A 21,732-nucleotide genomic window follows, 5' to 3' on the forward strand; every position below is an offset into this window, starting at 1 on the left:
TTTACTGAAACTGGTATTATGCTTTTTAAGGAAAAAATATTCTGTAGTTTAAGTGATCCTGTGTTACAGACATAGCATATCAATCAATTAAATGCCTCCTTAGGAAAGGATATGCAACCCTTTTTCTCCTTCCACCGCTCAAGAGTAAGCTATCACTGTAGGAAAAGATGAGGAAATCACATGGTGCTTCATGTGCTGTGTAAGAGGAGAATAAATATAATACCGATGGCCTGCCTGAAGCAAGACAACTTTTAATGGACGCTTCCAGATGCACCCAAGACCTTGGTGGTAACAGCACCCTATCCATTGCATTCTGCATTCACTATTGCACATGCCATTATGCTGATCTGCATTTTATATATATGTGGAGGCTTTTAATATTTTTCTCCTTTAATGCATTTTGGCAAGTTCCTTTATGAGGTTCTATTCTGTTTATGCACAAATGGTCTGCAATACAGACAAATACTTCATAATTTGACTTTTAGAGATCTAATGATTCAGTAAATGTTCTTCTTAATCCCATAATTAATGAAGTATTACTGTAGTATCAGTGTAAAATCCTGCTGAGCCTGCAAACCCGTAGTAGTTCTACGTATTATTTCCTTGCATGTAAATACTTAGTAGCACTGCAACTATAATATCTAACATACCTAAGCTACATAATACCATACATATACACATTTATATTTCTGCTATGTTTTGTGTATAAAAGCAAAAGAATAATATTTTAAAGTTGTCATACAGGAGTTCAATAATCTGTTTACCGGATATGTGTTTACTTATTCAAAAAATAAAGGTTATGTATATTTATATATAACCACCTCTTCATTCTTCTTTACTTTTATAGCGTGGGCAGAGAGAGAATCAATTCATTATTCATTATTTAGAGCAGGTAGAAGCCTATTTAGCCCACCGTAAGTAAATATGTGTGCTGCTGAGTGTGTCTGGAATGAAAAAATCCCATGTTTAATTATTTTTAAGACATCCCCTCTTGCTCTGCTTCTTGGCTAGTGCAAGTGTCAGCCCATTAATAATATTTTGCATTGAACAACAGTCATCTGACAGTTGTCTAGATGAAAGATTTGGGTTTGAAGTCTTTGATAGATCTATGCTGCATAACTTTCCACCCTTGACCACGACCCTTTGCATTATGCATCCTTTGTATCTCTTAGAGTTAGTCTCAGAAGAGATTAATGGATAGTCTCTCTGTTCCGAATGAAGTGTTAGAATGAAAACAGTAGCCCTGCTTCCCTCAGACTGGGAGGTTTATGTTATTCTCTCAAATTACTATACATTAGTGTCACTTATATCACTTATTCTGTACATAAACACTAAACTAGCACTTACAGGAATGTTAAAATAACAGCTTTGCATTTAATGCCCCAATTAGCATAACAGTTGTGAATTATCCCAGACTTCATTATCATTCATTCTGTTGAACAAGATGACTATATTTCCATTACTGCCTGTAATTCATTTTTCCACATCATCTTATACAGCTTCAAGTAAGTAACAATATCAAGAGAGCCACAATCCTCTTGAAACTCAGATTTCAGGTCTGACTGTTACATTCCGATTTTATCATGGCACTGCTGAAAACAATGTAAGAGATGTTGGTTGCTAAGGAGGGAAAGTACATGTTACGGTGATACTTACAAAGTTCCAAACTCTGCGTCACTACTGATGAATTCTTCCAACATACTTGTATCCACCATGGGATTCTCCAAGGCTCCATGGACGTCTTGCCCTAAAATTAAAAACGTCAGAAAGACAGAAATTATGAGTGGAATTGGGAGGGAATCGTCAGTACTTCAGCTAAGTAACATTGCCCACTCTCCTGCACAAAGGAAAACCAAATCCATCCTGTCTTGTGTGTAACGGGTGGGTTACGCTTCTGGTTTAGTCACCCTGGCAGAAAAGATGATGGGAAATGCAGAATAAACAAGGGTGTGCAGGGGAAGGCAAAGACGACAGCAGCACCAGGCAAACACCAGTTCATCCTCGGCATTAAGGCTTCACTGAATTGCCACAGCACGAGGATGAAGGGCCCCAGTCTGCAACTGGAAAAAGGGGTTTTGAAGATAACTTCACACCGTTTTACACTGGGATCAAAAGAGGCAACTGGGTCAAAGCTCAGACATTGTCTCACACAGATCCACTTTCTGCATTAGTACTGCAAGTGAGTTTGTGAAAGACTCAGTTTAAAAATCCACCATCCTGAGCTTGAAGAAAGCACAAACAAAGCTTGAGAAATGTTTGACTGGTGGCTTCCTTTTATCCTCCCTGAAAAAACAGCCCACTAACACGTTAAATGTATTAATGAATAGAAAGGTTCAGTACTTTGTCCTTTGTTGCTTGGTAACTGAGGGCTATAAACAGATTTTATGATTATAAATTCTCCAGAATTCCTGACAACTTTTGTAGAAAGTCATCCAGAACTCTCTCAAAAAAAAAAAAAAAAAAAAAAAGAAAAAAAACCCAACCACAAACAAACAGAACTACTCTGTAGGCTCCCCACCTCTCCAGCACACCTTCCATAAATACAGGTGTGGCAAAAGCAAACAAGATAAGGACGTTGAAGTTCCTGCTCCCTCCAGCAAGGCGCAGGAGCCGTGTGTGGCTGTCGCACTGCCACACAAGATAAAATGGACGAGCCTATACATCCAGAGCTGCGTGGCTCAGCCCCGAGCAGCTGACACCCGCCGTTTCCCCTAAAAATCCATTTCCACCACCACGCGTCTGTCTCAATACGTAAATTCACATTGCTAAGAAACATCTCCCGAATTGCTTTGTGATCACAGGTTAATCTAGGCAGCGTTTGCTTATCGCTGCTGCTGACTTAATTTTGGCTGCCTTTCACCGTGAGACAGCAACTCGCAGGTGTGCTACCGATACATCCTTGCATCCCAAGATCCTGACGTTGTACACAAGCCTGTCCTCCGCATATCAGAGAAGAACAGATTCAATAGGTGCAGCATATTTACTTGCCTCAGCAAAATTGTAACATGGAAAGCCTTGAAGTAGCAGCAAAACAATTTGTAAAACCGCCTTGAGACTACAAGAGAGCCTGGCTTTCCTTAGCAATCTCTCTCGAGGTTGCTGGATTCTCATCTTTCTGTTCTTCAGGTCTGAATTTAGGATATCCCCCCTTGGATCTCAAACACTTCCCCTTTTGCTAACGTAGTCCACAGGAAAACAATTCCATCGCCTTCTCCTCCTTTTACCCTCCTGTTCAAATTGCCTAGCCCTCATGCAGAATGATGTAATTTTGTTATTAACATGAGGCCAGAGGTCAGATACAAAGTGTTTTCTTGTACCACAAACCCAAGAATTCCTTATTTTGACCAAGTTCAGAGACGAGCCCTTTTGAAGTACAGCTATGAATCAAACAAGGACATGGCCTTAATAGGGGCATCCCACAGTCCAGAGATGAGCTCTGTTGCCAAGTGATGACAACAGCAATATGTATCATTCCCTCTTAATCTCTCCACTTTGCATAAGCAGTTAAATGGGTAGGCGGAGAAGGAAGGAATAAGCGATTCTGTGCTGGGAGAGGAAGGAAGCACACCGGGAAGAAGGTAGACAAATGAAAGTTCGCAATAGAGGTGCAGAGAAGAGCCAGTGCATTGGGCTGCCCTGTAGAACTTTATTCTGTCTTTCTGAATGTACTTTCCAGGCCGGTGGCATCACACACTCGCGCTGGCACCTGTGTCAGCAGAGGAGGAGCTGTTGGATCGCATGCAAATTTATTTAAAACGGTGGCATCCATTTCACAGGCATTTGATCCCAGCAAGCACTTAACAGATACGGGCAGCACGCACACCAGCCGCTCGCCTGGACGTGGGGTGGCTGCAAGAGCAGAGACCCCCGCGAGCACATCGCGTCCCGCGCGGAGCCCCGCGCCTGGCCAAGAGCTGCCGGGGGGGGGCTGGGGGGGTCGGCAGCCCCGATTTCCAGCTGGCGCTGGGGGGTCTCCGCTCCCAGCCCACGCTCCACACCGCGACGTGCCCGGACATCTCCGGGAAGAGTCCGCGCCGGGGGACACGTTCGGCTTCAGGGCCGCTGTGCGGAGGACGGCCGGCTACCCAGGAGGGCGATGAGGATGAACGGCCAAGACTGACTGGGGCTGTTGGCAGAACGGAGACTGCATCACAGGCAGCATATGGTGTTATTTTTCCCATCTCTCTGTAAGCTTGGTATTCTGTTGCTCTCTCTCCTTCAATCTGAAGTCTAAAACCTGTCAGCCCTGCCACTGGCCCCTGTTTCCCTGTCCGTTCTCACCCAGCCTGTCCCTATTCCCAGCCCCGGGTCCCCAGGGATGAGCCCAAACTCCAGCCTCCTAATCCGACAGCTGCTCGCTTCATCTCCCCCTGGCAGACATCCCTGCCTTTCCTCCAGCCATGAGCCTCGTCACCTGCCTCCGCAGCTCCACTTCGTACGCCCGCAGCCATCAGCCTCCATCCCCGACTTACCCGCCTCAGTTAATTCTCCCACCATTTCCATGTGGTGCCTTACATACGACCGCATTTAAATCAGCTGCCCCCTTTCCAATAGTATCTAAATGCAGAGTGAAGGAGGGGGGACAGAGAACCAGAAATTTCCTTGCAGGAAGTTTTATGTCTTTAATAGCGCAGCCATTTCAGAGAGTCAGACGCTGTTCTGAATTTGGCTTGAACCACAGCCATCGCTTTCCAAAGGAGTACCCAAATAACCAGGCTATCAGGGTGCTCTTTCTGCAAACATAAATTCAGTCCACAATCAAAAAAAATACTCTGTCAAAACTTCTAGTGTTGACTAAAAATCAATGCTAAACTGGTAATTTCCTGACATTAAAAGAGAACGCCAGGAAGTTCCCAGCCAAGTCCAGCTATTTGTAGTAAGATTCATGTTAAAACATCAGCTGCTCTGTACAGGGAACAATACTTAAATACAGCTTGAGGTGTAAAAAAATGGCACACGGACCGTGGTCAGCACTTGGTAATTCCCGCTTGCTGAAAGGACAAATTCATAATGTTTGCTACAAACTCTTGCAACTTCAGGGGAATGTTTCTACTTGAGAATTATTAACTGATTTTCATCTCAAGATACTTCACCACTAAAACAGGCCTCAGCGCTTTACAAGCTCCGCCATACAGGCTCAGTGGAAAGTCCCGCTGAACTTCATCGACTCACGCTAAGATAAGTATTGCTTATGTGGCTTATAGAGTTCCTTAACTTCTTTCATGCTAAAGGACTCCAAGTACAGGTCACTATTCAAAGTGTTCAAGACAGCCCAGTTCAGTTTGACTGGAACAGACCTGGAGTCGTTGATAAAAGCTGCCGGGCTGGCAGAGCTACGGCCACGGACCTCGGGCACAGGGCAGCGAGAAACAGGAACGGGTTAAGGACAAACCAGCTGTGGCTGGCAGAACTGCGCCCAGCCAGGACACATCACAGTCTAAGTTATTCAACGTCAGGGAGACCCGTAACTCCAAGCGGTAAGGGGTGAGCTTGTGTCAAGATAGATGGTTTTTCCCCAAAGTAACTTTTGCCAGAGAAACTTGCTATTAATATTTTGAATTTCCCATTTCATCTTTTATTCCTGTTTCAATCTCTCATCCTTAAAATGGTATGAGACAGCTTTGGGTTTTAAGCGTTTTGCGTTTAATGGCATGTTTGTTCTGTGGCTTAATTTATTTAGCAAGAGCTCTAAACTATACCCCGTGTTATCCATGCAGGAGCATGACCATACAGAGAGGTGGTGATTCTGCTTCTTTAGATCACAGAGAGCACTGAGACCAAACACACACATTTCAGACACCTGAGTGTACCTTCCAACAACAACAAGAAAAATGACAGGACTCAGTTTAACGTTGTAACTAGGTTGGCCTTCATTCAAGTTTCTCAACCCACTGATAACGTCAGCAAGAATAGACTGCTCTGCTACACACGGACATCAGGAGCTCTGACCTTCCCTTGACAAATAGGACATTTCTGATCCTAAAATACAAATCTTTTAATTAAAAATACTAATTTCAACAGAAATCATAGAAAAAAACTTGCATCAGAGATGAAATCTCTAGAGTGGGAGTGAAATGAGACAGAAAAAAAGACAAGAACTTCCCAGAATGGCCACAACACAAGAATAAAGCCATTTACTTGAATGAGAAAAAGCCAAGGTCAAATCCCAGTCAGAGTCATATCTAATCTAAGAGGTCTATTAACTATTGAAAGGAGCGATCAGCAGGAAAACAAACATTATCTCATTTTCCTTGAAAAAACCCTCCTTTTTCAGACTGTGCCCTCTCAATATTGCAAATGTGAGTTTATCTCACTAATGAGCGTCAAAACAAATCTGCACTGTAAGGAACTAAAGCAATGTGGAAAATGAGATCCTTTTTGCTCATGAATTTCAAATAATCTTACAAAACAGATCTACAAATGTGCTCAGCTGCCAGCTGATGCATTTGGAAACCAAAACTGAACCACCGAGGAAGCGGAGAGACTTTCTCAGTGGCTCCAGTTGATACTGCAGGACTCAGCTTTTTTTGTAGCCTTGAAAGACAATGTTCTAACGCTGCTATGACTAATCTCAGAGGCCACCAAGTTAGCACCAGCAGTTTATTGCTCTTGCCTCACGAGGTGGCATTATAAAGCCAACCCCCAAGCCGCAGCGCTAAGCTGGAGAGAGACCATCCGTTAAAGCTGGCCTTACATTCAGTGAAGTTAACCCCAGCTTGAAAAGAGTGCAAACCCTGCCTTTAAATCACTTTTTCAGGTTTACCTACAGTTTAACAGCAAGAGGAGCCTAGCTACTGCATGCTGAGTCAAATAATGATTAGCTCTTGTTCAGCGTCCAGATAATGACATTCAGCCATCTCACAGCACCCCCGCACGCTGCACGGCGTTCGCAGACCTTTGTCGTATTCAGGCACTGCGCAGCAGAACCACACGACGTTACCGAAGGGACGTAACCTCCCAAGATGATTCATTTGTCCTGCAATTAAATGGAATCGACAGGGCTTCTCCCCCTCACGCTGGCCCAGACAGATGTTCTGCCAAACTACCTTCTAAAAAGAGTTAAATTAATAATTCTAGAACTACAATTACTAATTCTAGCTAAAGAGCTCATACAGGTAAAATCTCCAAGATACCTTCTACCATCAAAGTATCATTGTCACAAAAGCCAACAGAACCTAACCCATGCCCCCTAGGAAAGTCCCGTTTTCCAAGTCAGTTCCTAAAAAAATTTCTGATTGTGAGATTTTATTATATAATTCATCTCCAACACGATTTGGAGTATTTAACACCTATGCAATGCAGTACTTGAACAAATAGCTTGATAAAAACAAACATGTTGCTGAAAGCAAAGCCAAGAAAGTTAGCTTTTGATCCCCATGACTTAAAGTGAACTTAAGAAACATGGTATGAATTTCCTAACATCTATAAACAACACATTTGCTGGCTAGCAGCCCTAGATTGTTGTTCACTGATTTAAATGTCTTTGCTTAAATACATTTTCTTGATCGATGCTGGAGATTCTTTAATTTCCTAGCTTGAAATTAAAAGTTGGGAGTTGCCACCTCTCACCAAGGTCAACAGGAAAAAAAAAAAAAAAAAAAAATCAATCACTTTAGCACAATGGAAATTAAATGCAGGGAAACAAAAGTTGTCCACATTATCCAAAACAGAAAAGGTAGTTTTCCAAGTTACCTTGAGATCAGTATCACGTGAATACCTGCACAGGTGATGGAAGGAAAACAAATACAGAGGGAGAAGCTTGGAATAGAAAGGTTAATATATTAAAAAAAAAAAAAAAGTCAAGTGTAAACTGGAGGAAGGGAAAAAAAAGACTTAGAAAAAATAAAAAAGCTACATAAGCCTTTGAACAGCCATTTTGAATCATGTTATGACAAGGCCTGAGAAATGCAGTTTTATCATGCAATCTATTTAAGAAAGTAAGTTGTGTGGTAAGAGAAAGGCAGGAGACTAAAGGGACCTGCTTGAATATAAAATGTCTTTGGGAAAAAGGCAGGACAGATCCCAGCCAAAAATCACAAAAATCCGAGTTTAACTCCTCAGAAGGAGCCCGAGGATGCTGCCACAATTACCATTTTCCCAATTATAATCAGGCCGTTTCAGAATGGCATCAGTGGAAAGCAAACCCTCTTTAACCTGACATGGTAGAGCAGAGCAGGGAGGGAGCTCTCTAACCTCGTGAAAATCGCCAAGATTTCAGAAGCGATCGATTGCAAGGAGACCTCAGCCACTTCCCGTTTTTTCTTCCCGGGAATTACCGCGGCGGTACTGCAGGCTCTGCTGGGTCCACCCTCCCTTCGGTCTGCCGGCCGAAGCAGAAGGAAAAAGGCACTGCAGCACATCTGTACCATCTATGGCCTTACGCCATAGATTTGTGTAAATAGAGCTTTGGGTTTCAGGGCTCTTTTTCTTCCTCCTTTCTTCAATTAACCCCAAACAATGACTGTATTTTTTGCTGCCACCAAAAATCGCCGAGACCCTCTCTTACAACTAGACTCTTACCTTCGAAGAACTGCTGCAGGGCCTCATTTTCTCCCACCACATCCATGGAAAGCCAGAAGTGTTTTGCTTTCTTACTGCTTGAAGAGTACCACTGAGAAAAATGCACGCTCTCTCTTCCAGAGGATTATGAGCGTGCCGAGGAACACACCGTGCTTTTGTCCGAGGTTTCAGTGACTTTGTCCCAGCTGATTTCTTTCCTCCATAACTAGAGCCAGGGCTATACTTAAACTCTGCTACACACAAAGGAGAATCTGACAAGGCTTTTGAGGCAAGATGAAGGTGATGTGCATTCTTCTGTTCAGTACGTCTAATGTTCTTGTTTTAAGGACCTTTGGTCCCAGTACTAACCATAATTACACATGCGCAAAAAATGCAGCAATAAAAATTACTTATCTTGCCTCTGTACTTTCAGACAGGTGATGTAATTAATACTACTGATGAAAGCAATAGTAATCAAAAATGCAAGAGCAAAGCCATCACCAGTCTCACCATAAACAATTGAGCGTCAGACTATCCAACTGCTCTAAAAAAAACTGTATCTCACAGCAATTTGATTATAGGGAAGCAGAACTTCCACATTATTATTAACAAAACTAAATGACAGATTAACCTGTTTGTCTAAGGTAACACTGAAAAACATACGGGAAAGCTGAACATTGAAGAAAGGTCTTTTAAGGCCAGCAACAAACCCTATTTCACTTTCTTTAATTTGATCTTTGTACAACGAAAATTGCCCCTGTTCTGTCACCCCTCAGCAAACAGGAAAAAAATATTCAGATGTTTTGAGCAGGCATCTGTCAGAGGCATCTGGTTATGAACAAAAGCCTCAATGAAGTCAAGAAGTCTGGAATAAGGCCATTTTCTGAAGTAGTTATATTCACCAGACAAGTAACTGTTGTGCAATTTTTACAAGCCCCAGGCACTCACAGTGACACAGGTTTCTCATGATAGGCAGCTTATATTAAAAATATAGAAAAGAATTTCAGGGAAGGGACTTGAAGAGAGAAGCAAGCCCATCAGTACTTACAAGATGTTGATGTAATCGAGCCAAACAGTCATTACCACCGAGATACACTGGGTACATCGTTGTAGTCCCTAGTACAAGAAAATCACCTCAGCATAATAAACTTTAGATACCATTTATGTCTTGACACTATCATGTATACAAAGGACCCTTCTCTCTGCTTGAATGAGCAACACTTGTAAAGGATTATTAAGTCAGAATAGCAGCAGCTACCAGCTATCATTTACCTACTGTTAGCTAATCCTGGAAACAGTTTGATCTCATTATGTAAACTAAGGATTAACAATCACTTAGGAAGCATTTATGAGCCTAACATAAAACATCACACCAACAAATACAGTTTGTTTTCTAAGAGTGAATAAAGCCAGACCTCCTTAGCATTATTGAAAGAACAAACAACACTTTCAACAATTTAAGGTAGAATTCTTCCAGGTTTCTACAACAGGAAGTAGTGATTGATAAAAATATTTCATCAGTACTGAAATAGCCCAGGCTGGACATACTTCATTACTAGTAAAATATTCAGGTTTAATTGTTTGTTTTAATCTTAACATTGAAATGCCCGGTCAAAGCCAACATTTGCTAAGTGTTTTCAGGCACATACATGCAAGGAACGCAAGTATGGTATGAAATTTCACTGCTCATTCTATTTACTTTTGTAAAAACAGAGAACACTCCAGTAAGACAGTGACAAATAGTGTTGGGTTTGTTCGGCATCAAACAAAAGACGTCTGTATCCACGGAGATGCTTCTTGTTAAAGAACCAACTATATAAACTTGCCTTTACTTCTGTTTGTCAGTTTACCTGCCAATGTTTTAATCTTACCTGTAACTAATAAACAGCTGTTGTGATCAAGACCTAGTGTTTTTCCAAAAGGGCTTTTATATACCAAGTCTAGTACACCCACAACTATGTTCCTTGTAACCTAATCAACTGTCTGCTTTCAGATTAGACTAGTCCCAGGGAGAAAGGACCACCTGAAGTGCCAAAGTAGCAGTTCAACAGAAAAAGCATCTTCCTTAAGAAACCATGATCCTTTTTTTGGTTCTCTTTGTAGCAAATAGTGTGTGTGAAGAAACTGGTAACATTATATGGAAATTATCATCAGCATGTTAAAGCAACCACATAATGGATATTTTCAAGATTCAAGGACAGCTGTGGGGAAATTGATGTATAAGACACTGGAAACTGGAAATCCCAAAAGAGCAGGAAGAAAAAAAAAAAAAATCATTTAAAGGAATGAAAAAATTCTCATGAAAGAAAATTAGAGAGGAAGAGAAAGTTTTTAGCAGTCAGATAGGGGTCAGGACAGATTTCTAACCAAAGAGTGACCAAGGTAATTTTATTGTTCCTTGATGTCTGAAAAGCACCCTACTTTAGAGGGAAAATACCCAGATTTATTATGCTGTTGACTCTTCACTATATATGTTTCTCTTCTTACATTATTTTAAAAATGAAGAATATAGAAAAGCAGCACTTCAAAGAATTGCAAGTTCTCCTAGTTGTCTGTTAACTGTATTGGCATACATGCATAGAGATACATACAAGTATCTAAACACTACAATGAAGAAAATGTTGGGCATTTATTCCCTCTTCATAAAATCATCTGGTTTACGCTTTGGCATGACCTATCAGTGAGGTTCACATTATTCTGCATCACAAAGAACAGAAGACAGACACTGCTTCAGACTAACACTTTAATCAGAAGTTTTGTTTTTAAATGTAAATTACAATCACTAATACACCTGCAAGTGCTTACCACATTTGTACAACTAAGTATTATATGTACGCATATACAGCATAGGTCAGTGTAAAACAATCACAGTACTTCTTAGTGCAATCTGCAAAAGGAGAAAGATCTTGGACCCACTTTGTGGAAATAAATATCAAGTGACCAAAAAAAAAAAAAAAAAAAGATTCAGCCATTTTAGTTATGTATATTCAATGAAGTTCATGCATGCGCAAGAGTAAAAAGATTTAGAGCTCTTCCTTGTAATAGCCAAGTTTTGCTAGTGACATCTCTCTTCTCAGCTGCATAACTTCCCAGAACATCTGATCCACTAAAAGAGACAGAAATATCATTAAACATACTGAATTCATATTTTATTTCAACTGATGTATACAGGCTGCTTCACTGTACATCAGTTTAGGGGAACATCTAGTAAAACCAGAATTAACATGTGAGGGCTATTTGTGCTGGTTTGTGACAAAATTTGTTAAAGTATTTAGATTAAAAATTCTAAATGATGGTCCTCTAAGAAATTCCCCAAATTTTAATGATTTCTTTTTAAACTGGGGAACAAAAATGCATCCCTACTTCTCGTCAGTTTCAATTAATTGCAGTTTCTCATTTTAACTGACCTGCCCCTTGACTCATTTTCTGCAAAATTAAAGAACTACAAAAAGAAAAAAAGCAGAACTTGTTGGATATGAATTGTTTCATCACAGACTCTGTAATTTTGTTATAATTTTTCCATTTGTAATCTTTCCTCCCCCCTCTTTTTTCTACCAGTAATCTGCCAGCAACAATAAATTGGGGAGGAAGAAGACCTTTTTTTTTAATTTCATCTGTATTTTGCTAAACTTGATGAGCCTAGGGCATACCTTAAGCTTCTAGATGCCACAGCAATATAAATCAAAATTATTGAGTATATAATTATTCAAGACAAAAATAGTTTCCATGTAGTCAATATCATGACGTAGAATGACTATAAAGATTATTAACCTGAGGAACAAGTACAAGGTCTTCCCTATCATATTTCAAAAAAACACTTTTGCAAAAGTGACCTCTCTCTCAAAAATTAGATGGTGCATGAGTAGAAATGCATGCAACGCATTATGCAGACAATTATCATGAGTGCCTACATTCTTGTAAAGGTATTGTTGAAATATTTATATAAAGTTACAAATGCAAATTCTATGTTTTTAATGGTAAAGATGACAATTGAGCTGGAACACCAAACTCCAGTTTTTTCACAACTTCTTGTGAAGAATGAACAATTCTAATAATGCTGAAAATATTTCATTATTTGATGGAAAAAATATTTACTTAATTTCTTCATCTCAGTAGCAAAGTAAACAATTTTTAGTTGAAACTATATAGGTCCTTTTGGTCAAAGTAAAAGCCTTTTAACTATAAACCAAATTAAAACTTAAATAACACATTTTCAAGATCTTCTGCAATGCTAGTAAATGAGTAAAGTGACCAACACCTCAAGGTTTTAGTAAGCATAATTTAATATACAAAATAGTGAATTTCAAGTGAATTCCATGAAAATAATTCCCTTTGACAAGGAAAGTTAACAGCATTATTTTTTGTAAGGAACAGTCTCTCTATCACCTCAGGATTACTTCAGGTTAGAAATGGAAACAAAAGATTTGAGTGTAGCTAAAATACTGAGCTCTTGAAATAAGGAAACATCAGAAGAGATAACTATAGGTGAGGTAGATCAAAGTGGGGTTAATTCTAGCCAAATTCTGGGTGAAGCAAATCCCCACAGAATTGAAGACTGGAAGAATGAAAAGCACAGACATCCACAACCATTACAATGCTGTTTTACTCTACTTGCAAAAATACAACTGAATTAAAAAAAAAATTTACAAGTGAAAGCAATTTTTTTAATTAACTATTGACACAGGGCTAGTGACACTTTTTCCTACTATCTGTGCTTAGCAAATCCAGAAGCCTAAGTGATACAGTCTGTTTCAAAAAAAAAAAAAAAAAAAACACAAAACCTTGGACTGAAGGCTGTTGGGCAATATTCTTTGACCTGGACAGGAAATACAATTAAACCAATTGTATACAGTTTAAACACAATCAAATCATCATAATTTTCTTTTGTAGTGATAAACAGGTAAAATAGTCCTGCACATGAAGACCAATAACTAAAACTCCAACATGCAATCTATTTTTAAATACCACAATTAAGTAACTAGGTGTACAGCGTGTAAATTTTCATAACTATCTTCTTTTATATGGACATATTGAAACTGAATAGCACAGTTAAGCGAACTTCCAAATTACTGTGCAGACAGAGTTTAAATGGTCAGTTGTTGGATATGCTGACAGGAACAAAGTGACCAGGTAACAATGATGGGGAAAAAAAAAAACCCCACAGCCTGAAGCAATGGTAGTAAAAAAAAAAAAAAAAAAAATTTTCCCTTTTGGGGTGGCAGGTAATCAAGCCTTACATTTATAACTAGAGCCCTAATCGAGAGTCTTTGCCATTCCACAGCAACGACCCAGACCTCATGTCTCAGTTGCACTCAGATGAATGACTACAGTGTGCTTTCATGTTTATTTTTTACAATTTAACCCCAAATACTGTCATCCTTGCCATTTCTCCCTGCAAGACAGTCTGACGAGAACAGCTGTCTGAATTCTCAATGTGAAGACACACCAAAACATCAAGTGAAAGAAGAAAAAACGGTGCAGATCAAACCAAACTGAAGTTTTTTTGGTCTAAAATATCTCCCTATTCCGTGAGAGAGACTTGATTTTTTTGAATACTGTGTGGCAAAACTGTGACTAAGGCCTCTCATTACAGAGTTTTATCATAACATTTCTTATTCAATAACGTAAATGTCTAAAAATCACTGCTTTTTAATTTGTTAAAAAAAATAATTTTATTGGAGGGTGGGATATCACCAAATTCTCGTAATTACAACAATGACTACCAATAGATAGCCTTTCTGTAATGTCACATCACTGCTACTGTGCACAGATAGCACATTTTAGGTACATGCACTAAGTAAATTTCTATTTATATATGCCAAATACAATTCCCTACTCACCATCTTGCTGCTTCAACAGTCCTTGCTGGATGTATCGAATATATGTAAAGAAGTTACACACAGAAGTGATCTGAACCCATATAAAAATAATGGTGGTTAGTATCATTTTGTATAATGGTACGGAAAAAACAACTGAATAACTACTACTCAAAATAAAAGCACAGTAAATCTACTTACCCTGTAACGACAGAAAGGAGAAATGTAGTAATAGCTGCTTGAATCTCCTAATTTGATTCTATGCTTGCATGACTTACTTTGTCCACTGAGAGCACATTTCCTACAAAATAGAAAGTTTGCATGATTTAATGAACAAATCTGACATTAACATCTAAACACCTGCATGTGTTTAAGGTGTTAATGTAATTGCTTCATATTGGCACAGATACCCAAGTCTCTGCCTTCATTTCACAAGTTGCAATTATTACATTATGTTGTCAATTATTTTAGTTCCACAAGGACTAATTCTGTTTCAATACTGGTGCATCGTGATGCATTTCTGATTTTTAAAACTTTCTTCAGCTCTGGTTGTGTACTTCCATATTCACTAATTCAAGTTGGCTTGACAACTCTGGAACAGTGGGATTTCTTTAACTCTTCACATGTGAAATAAACATTGCTTAAATTATCAGTTGATGCCAACATTTAAACAGATTTTTTAAAAATTCTGCTTGATGTTGCATTTTATCATAAAAAAGTATCAGCCCTACAGAATAGCAGTCAATTCTCTGAAGCCCCTCACAGATGCGTTCTAAGACCAGCTTTGCATTTATGCCCAATATATTCAGAGTATAAAATAATTTGGGACAAAGGAAAAGAGGCTGCTTGGCAATACTTTCCATTACTACTACAAAAAGCAATGGTAAAATAATCAAATTTGCTTATTCTGGAGTATTGCAAGTAAGTTGTATTCAAGACCAAGGAAAGGTCAGTAGTCACCATGAATTCTTCCCAAAAAACAATTCAGGAAAAGGCAAAGAATTTTCAAAATTTCCTCCAACATTCTTTAGTAGAAGGTGGTTTGAATCTCTTGAAGAAACTGCTATTAATACAATCATAATAAATGTAAATAAAACGGGAATTTGATTTACTTGGAATTTCTATATTGCAGCATCTCAGATGAACTGGGTTGTCATGGCATCCATGGTTTCACTGATTTTAAAAGCTGCTGGCTCTTCTCCCTTCCATTTCTACCTCATGAAATTAGGGAGTGTAAGAACAAGCAGCCTTTCAAAAGTGAAACAAAAATTACTAAGCTTCTGTGGTTCTAAACAGTGGCTCAAAGGCCCTTTTAAATAGCCTGCAGCTGGTCCACAGAACCATGTTAAGACAGGACAAAATGGAAGAGTGTATATGATTTTCCATAGCAGTTTATGAGGACTGACAGCAGTCCATTGATCCAAGAAATCCTACAGTAGCTGAAGTAAGCTGATTGCAATTTAGTCAAGCTTTTGTGAGAAGACAGACAGACTTTCAATGCTAGGAAAATAAAGCCCTTTTTTTCCTTCTGGCTATAGAATTACCTTCTATATGTTATATTCCATCACACCAGGTTAAATGCTGGCATGACAGTTACTACTAATGACTCAGTTCTGCGCTGTACGGCACACATGCAGCTTAGCGCTTTGTTCCCCATGGGGACAATTATTTGAATCCTGTGGGGAAACCCAGCTGTCTTTCGTTAAGGCAGCGCTTACTACACACCATCACAGGCACCATTCAATAACTTCTGTATATCAAGAACCTTTCTTCACTGTTGTCACAGCTCTCAGCCCTCCGCTCCTTCTTTTGCTGTTGGGCTACTACCCACTATTTGATGCATCTGTTCCCCCACCCCCCAGGCAACTGTACAATACAATAATTTCTTTAAAAACATTAGTCTAGTTTTTTGTTATTATTTATTTACAGTTTGTCTATATTACACTACCTATATAAGAACATGGTTTCAATAAAAATAGTGCTTTACACCACATAAAAATAAAAAATGTGAAACTGCTATTCTGATTCAGTGAAAACTGGAACACCTGTTTCCCTTTCAGTGCCAGTAATCATATAAAAGACAAAGCACATTTGCTGCCAAATTACACTTAAATACTGCATATTCCTTACCTATTACTTATCTACAAGCAGTACCACAAAAGTTTTTGTTGCTACCTGACAGCAGGAAAAGGGAGAAAGGAGTACACCTGGCTTTTTGATACACCTAAAGTACTAAATTACAATTTGTGCATTGTCATCTCAAAACGTTAATCTATACCTAGCCAACTATTTAAGGATTACATGAGTTCTAATTAAAAATTTATCTTACACTGGAGAAAATAGGTTAAAAATCTCATTAAACTTCTGAATGATGCAATTGAGTCTCCTGTTTTTGAGTAAATATTTCATCATGTCAAGACATAGGGAAGTAGCTTGAACCACAATGATTTTAAACTAATTTGCCAATCGCTCTTTAATGACGTGTATTGTCATAGCTTCTGGCTGCCCAGATTCTCTACTGCCCTCATGGAAGGCAGCTCACAATGGTGTATCTTGGACTTGAAATCACCACCCCTTGAGTAGCTCCATTATTGGTGGTGGGTCCTTCTGATGAGGGACTGTTACAGCTCAAAGAGCGTGCTTTCTAGTGACGGGAGTAAGCTGAAGAATACATGAATGCCTGAATTTTGTAGGCTAGAAAGGATCAAAGACTAAGTCATAAACCACAATTTTCATTTTATACAGCTTCTTTAAAGAGAAAAAAAAAACTTTAAAATACGTTAAACCTATTATCTCTTCTACTCAAAAACAGAGGAAAAACAAGAACTAAAAAACAATAGCAATGAGAAAGAAAAAAAAAATCCCAAGGGCCAGACGAAAGCATTTTGATGCAAATTTTCCATCAGAAAATTGAGCTCTGTCAAAACAAATATTACAGGGAGAATCATCAACTTGTCCGAAAGATCTCAAGCAGAAAAGGCAAGGCTTTCTCAAGACTTGGAAGGCTCCAGATTAACACTGACCTTCTTTGCTTAACCCTGACATACACTAAAGCACACTACAAATCTCTTCCTTCTCCTTCACATCCATCAAAGCCCCAGTGCCTCAGGCAAGCCCCTCCCTGTCATCCAAGCACACTTCCTGCTTTAGGTTCAAACTCACCTTCATTCCCGCTTCATTTCATTCCTCCTGCTCAAATTCAGAGGATTTACTCTATATATCGCCTCTCAAATCTTTCAGCTACCTTTGTCAGTGTGCTATGCATGTCCTAAATTTCTTATGCCACAAATACTCCAGATATCCGATATTCAACCTGTACTACTTCAGTACCTATTTCTTTCACAACGCTTTCCAGGTGAGAGCCCCTAGTTCAAAAGCATCTGGTTTAAGTATCGGGATGGTCTTCTCCAAAGAAGTAAATATGATGCATTGACCACAAAAGTAACAAGTGAAGTAAACAGCTCTCCCAAAAAGGGAATTTGTCTTAAAGGTTTGTTCTGTATTAGTCTTTTTTTAAAGTTTTTTATTAGTTGCTTACTTTCCCCATAAAATTTTGTAGCTAGCAATCCTGAAGTCTTAGATTTTAAGAAATAAAGTTTAAGAAACACTAATTTGACTGAAGTGATCAGTTGATAACTCTTGGATTTAGAAAACTACTATCTCAAATGAGTCAAGATTCCCCCCCTCTGTCTGTTAGCTTAACATACTTTGGTCCCCCACATTCAACTGCAGAAGCTTTCACAAATCGAACAGGTTGCAAGCCAACAGGTTCAATGCTCAAAGTGTTGTTTTCAACAGCTTCCAGAACAGCTGAGGCCAACTGCAAGAGAAATTTAGAAAGCATTTAAAAACAGCTCCGTGTTATCCATTGCCTCAAAGCAGTGACATATTTCTTCTTCTGTAAAGTTAAGAACACCGAAAAAAATCAACTCACCAAACAGAAATTCAATTACAAATGAGATTTTGCTTTCATCGTGAGCAAGAGGTCCCATTTGCAGGCTCCGGTTTAAATTCTGCCCTCCGAATAACCCTGCCCTCCCTGAGGCAAGATAACTGCCTTTACAGCTGGGAATGTAGTCAAGCATGTTTGAAATGCTAACTGTATTTTCAGTCATTCCTCATAAGCCCAAATAGCACGTACATTTGTACATGCAGTGTTGTGTCAGAGACTGGATATGGCACAAACTTTGTTTATTTAAAAAAATTGGTCCAATTTTATTGTGTTCTATGGAAACACAAAATGATGCAGCATGCTTCCTTATCTTGCAAAAAACAAGTAAATATCATGTCACTGTTTTTCAGCCAAAGATAGCTTTAGAAAGGTGTTCAAACAAGTAAGACTGAACAATATCTAGAAAAGCCAACATAATATAAATAAAAGCCAGTTGCAACTTTCAAACACTAGCCTAGTTAAAACATCATCTTCATGAAACAAAGCGCAACTTTGCTCAGGCTTTTTGTGTTAATTCTTTCTAAACACACAATCATAAGACACTAGAAATATGCTCATTTTGCTTGACTGGACCCAACACTTGCCCAAGACTACTGTTTAAGCACGGACAAGTAATACCCATTACTTGATTTAAAAGAAGGTGCACTTTATGTTATTAGTGAAGTAATGCTGTGCCAAGGTTCCTTTCTACTGAGTAATAAAGATATTTTTCTATTGTACTTCAAATGTTTTAAAAACAGAATGTTACTACTAAAATCATTCATATGAAATACTCTGCCATCTCCCAAAAGCAAAACACTACACACTTAACATGAGAGGCTACTGAGAGTAAATGTAATACTTCAACCATTCAGATAACTGCATTTCCAATTATTCAAAAACACAATACATGTGTAGTTTATTGTTTGGTTTAACTGCACATTAGTTTATCGATATTCAAGTGAAAACAGAAGTTGGTCACTATGCACTGCATCTGGAAACAATAACTGATATAACTGACAAGTGGTAGAAGCCTCATTCTTTCCTTAAGAGGAAATACAAATCTACAGTAATAATATCACCACTGAAGCAGAAAAGAACAAAATGAAGTTGCTGGGAAAGACAACAGGATGGCCTACTTACACATACTGCAGAAGCAATTTAATTCCCATAGTAACCAAGTAAACTTTTTAGTGGGAGAGGTTCATACGATGCTGTACAACAACGATAATGAACTGGTATACAATTAACTAAAAGACTGTGCATGCTTATGGCCAGCAAGTAACAGTAGATGAAAAGCATGGGGAAAGAACACAACACCACATAAAAACAACAGATAAACATTGTGAAAAAAATACAGCATTTTCCATGCAAGGGTTTAATTTTATTGGGGGGGGGGGGGGGGAGAAATCAAGTCTGAGGGCCTTAAAATTTGTTATTCTTTTCTTAATAAAGATCTAAGAATATGGTCACTTTCCCCTAGAGACTGATATCACAACTACAGCCTGTAAATGCTGCTTAAGAACAAAAACTAAGTAAAGCAGTTGGAGCTGGAATCAGTTCCACTTTACTCCCAGGATGGGTAAAACTCCAGTCTTTCCTCTGTATAGGAGAGTGTGTGGGAATAACACGAGGGAAAAAAAGTGTCATAATTCATTTCATCTAAAACCACATTCCCAAACTGCCCCTGTTGAATCATATCAAGTAGCAAAGTCTAATTCTTGTAACTCAAACCTCTCTTCAAGAAAACACCCAGACTGTCCTTGCAGCCTGCTCTGACTGATACGAGAGAAAACTGGTCCACAAAATCAAATATATTGGTCTCTGCTGCCCCCTATATAAACACAAGACAGTGACAGGGCACTATTTCTACAAAACAGTATCTTTGAAGTAACAGGAAAAAAACCATCATCCATTCCTACAAACATCAGATTCTGCCAGATAGGAGTAACATCTGAAGGAATAGACTTTAAAAGGCCACATCTGGAACAGCGTAAATGAAATAGTGAAGAAAAAATGGTCATTTCAATATTCCAGACTAAACTTCAGCACTTCCCTGTAAACCATCCCACTCTAATGAAACAAAAAATGGTTAAACTTCATATGAAAACATTTTTAATACAGTCTATTGGCTTCATGTAACATATTTAAGGGAAAAGCATCAGTGACCACATTTAGACTATTTCCATTACCTCACTTTTTGAGAAGGTTAAACATGGAAAAATATCTTCCCGATAAATTTTGTCCAAGAAAGGACATGTTCTGTCCATAGTAGGCTCATCCTTCCAAGATCTGAATTCATTGTACAAAGATAGGTCAGCCTAGAACACACACAAAGATTCACATATTTTAGTACTGCAATTATCACACTAGTGTCTATCATTTGCAAATATCCACAAGTAAATAATGAGCATTAAAACTAAATGCTTTCCATTGCACTATGAAAGAATGCTATTGTGCCCCAGCTATGAACACCTTATTAAATCCACTTTCCTAAGACTGTAAATATAAACAAATCAAAATATATCATTTTCAAGACACAGAGGTAATGCATTCACTGGTCACCACAACACCAGGGACAAGCTAATTACCTCTCCCCCATTTCCTAAGCTTCCAGGATAGCTTTGAAAAACTTAAGTGATTAACAGAAAAAAGCCAAAAAATAGATTTTCTTCTTACTGTATCTTCATTACAGTATTTTCATCCATCTCCATTTCTGTAAGTTACAGAGAAGCAGAGAAATCTAAAGAAAACAACTGCAATCCTAGACATCTTATACATTCACCCTGCATCTGAACATAACATACTGCTATCCAAACGCTAAAAGAACATACACATTTAACACACTAATATATTAACACAGGAAAACAGGAATTCAATATACAAAACAATTAAAACTATACTCTTATTCTTCATTTTTCACCTTTGTGCCCAAACTCTCTCCTACACCATGCTACAACAGGAAGGTAAGAATACTCCCTGGGCATGATTTATGAGCCTGCTCCCCCACAGCTCCTCTCATCAATGGAGAAATACTAAAACACGCTATTAAATCACACTAAGAGTAAGCATGCTCTGGGTTAAGAAGAGATGGTTTTATCTGCTTTGAAAACACCTTGTTTTGTCATCTCCATGTTGAGATTAGGTTAGCAGTGGGAAGGCACCTATCCAGTCTGGCATTCAGGAGACTGGTACTAGGTCACTATTAAAATCCAGGTTTGCGTTATGGGACAGCCTGTCCCATGGGCTGGCAACCCACCAACAGCTGGAGCACACTGAGGTACTCCCAGAGCACATCATTTGGTTTAGGGTTACTGATCACAGGCACCAACGCTGCTCCAAGACGTGAACCAAGCAGAGTGGGGACGACTGCTTCTGATGCATATTCCTAATCCAATGTAAAAGACTAATGCCAGTCCCCAATGGGATATGCAACACCATCCTCAGACTGGTTCTGACATTCTGCTGACACAGACTTCAGCACCT

At 38.9% G+C, this 21,732-nt stretch overlaps 2 protein-coding genes across 5 annotated transcripts in view; both read right to left on the reverse strand.

Annotated features, from left to right (window-relative positions):
• Positions 1–2,099, reverse strand: part of MYRFL (myelin regulatory factor like) — a 54,329-nt gene extending 52,230 nt beyond the window's left edge. Inside the window, exon 1 of the mRNA XM_030003184.1 lies at positions 1,657–2,099. Within this exon, the coding sequence (XP_029859044.1) occupies positions 1,657–1,715 (59 nt within the window). The 5' untranslated portion in view covers positions 1,716–2,099. The remainder of the gene's footprint in view (positions 1–1,656) is intronic.
• Positions 2,100–11,228: 9,129 nt separating this feature from the next.
• Positions 11,229–21,732, reverse strand: part of LOC115336162 (RAB3A interacting protein) — a 34,392-nt gene continuing 23,888 nt past the window's right edge. For all 4 annotated transcript variants that reach the window (XM_030002789.2, XM_030002790.2, XM_030002791.2 and 1 more), the window contains 5 exons: positions 20,439–20,567; positions 18,023–18,135; positions 14,517–14,616; positions 14,340–14,409; positions 11,229–11,605 (listed from right to left, as the gene is read on the reverse strand). In XM_030002789.2, coding sequence (XP_029858649.1) covers positions 11,523–11,605; positions 14,340–14,409; positions 14,517–14,616; positions 18,023–18,135; positions 20,439–20,567 — 495 coding nt within the window. In that variant the 3' untranslated portion in view covers positions 11,229–11,522. The remainder of the gene's footprint in view (positions 11,606–14,339; positions 14,410–14,516; positions 14,617–18,022; positions 18,136–20,438; positions 20,568–21,732) is intronic.

Source organism: Aquila chrysaetos, chromosome 26 (genome assembly GCF_900496995.4).
Source record: "Aquila chrysaetos chrysaetos chromosome 26, bAquChr1.4, whole genome shotgun sequence".
NCBI lineage: Eukaryota > Metazoa > Chordata > Aves > Accipitriformes > Accipitridae > Aquila > Aquila chrysaetos.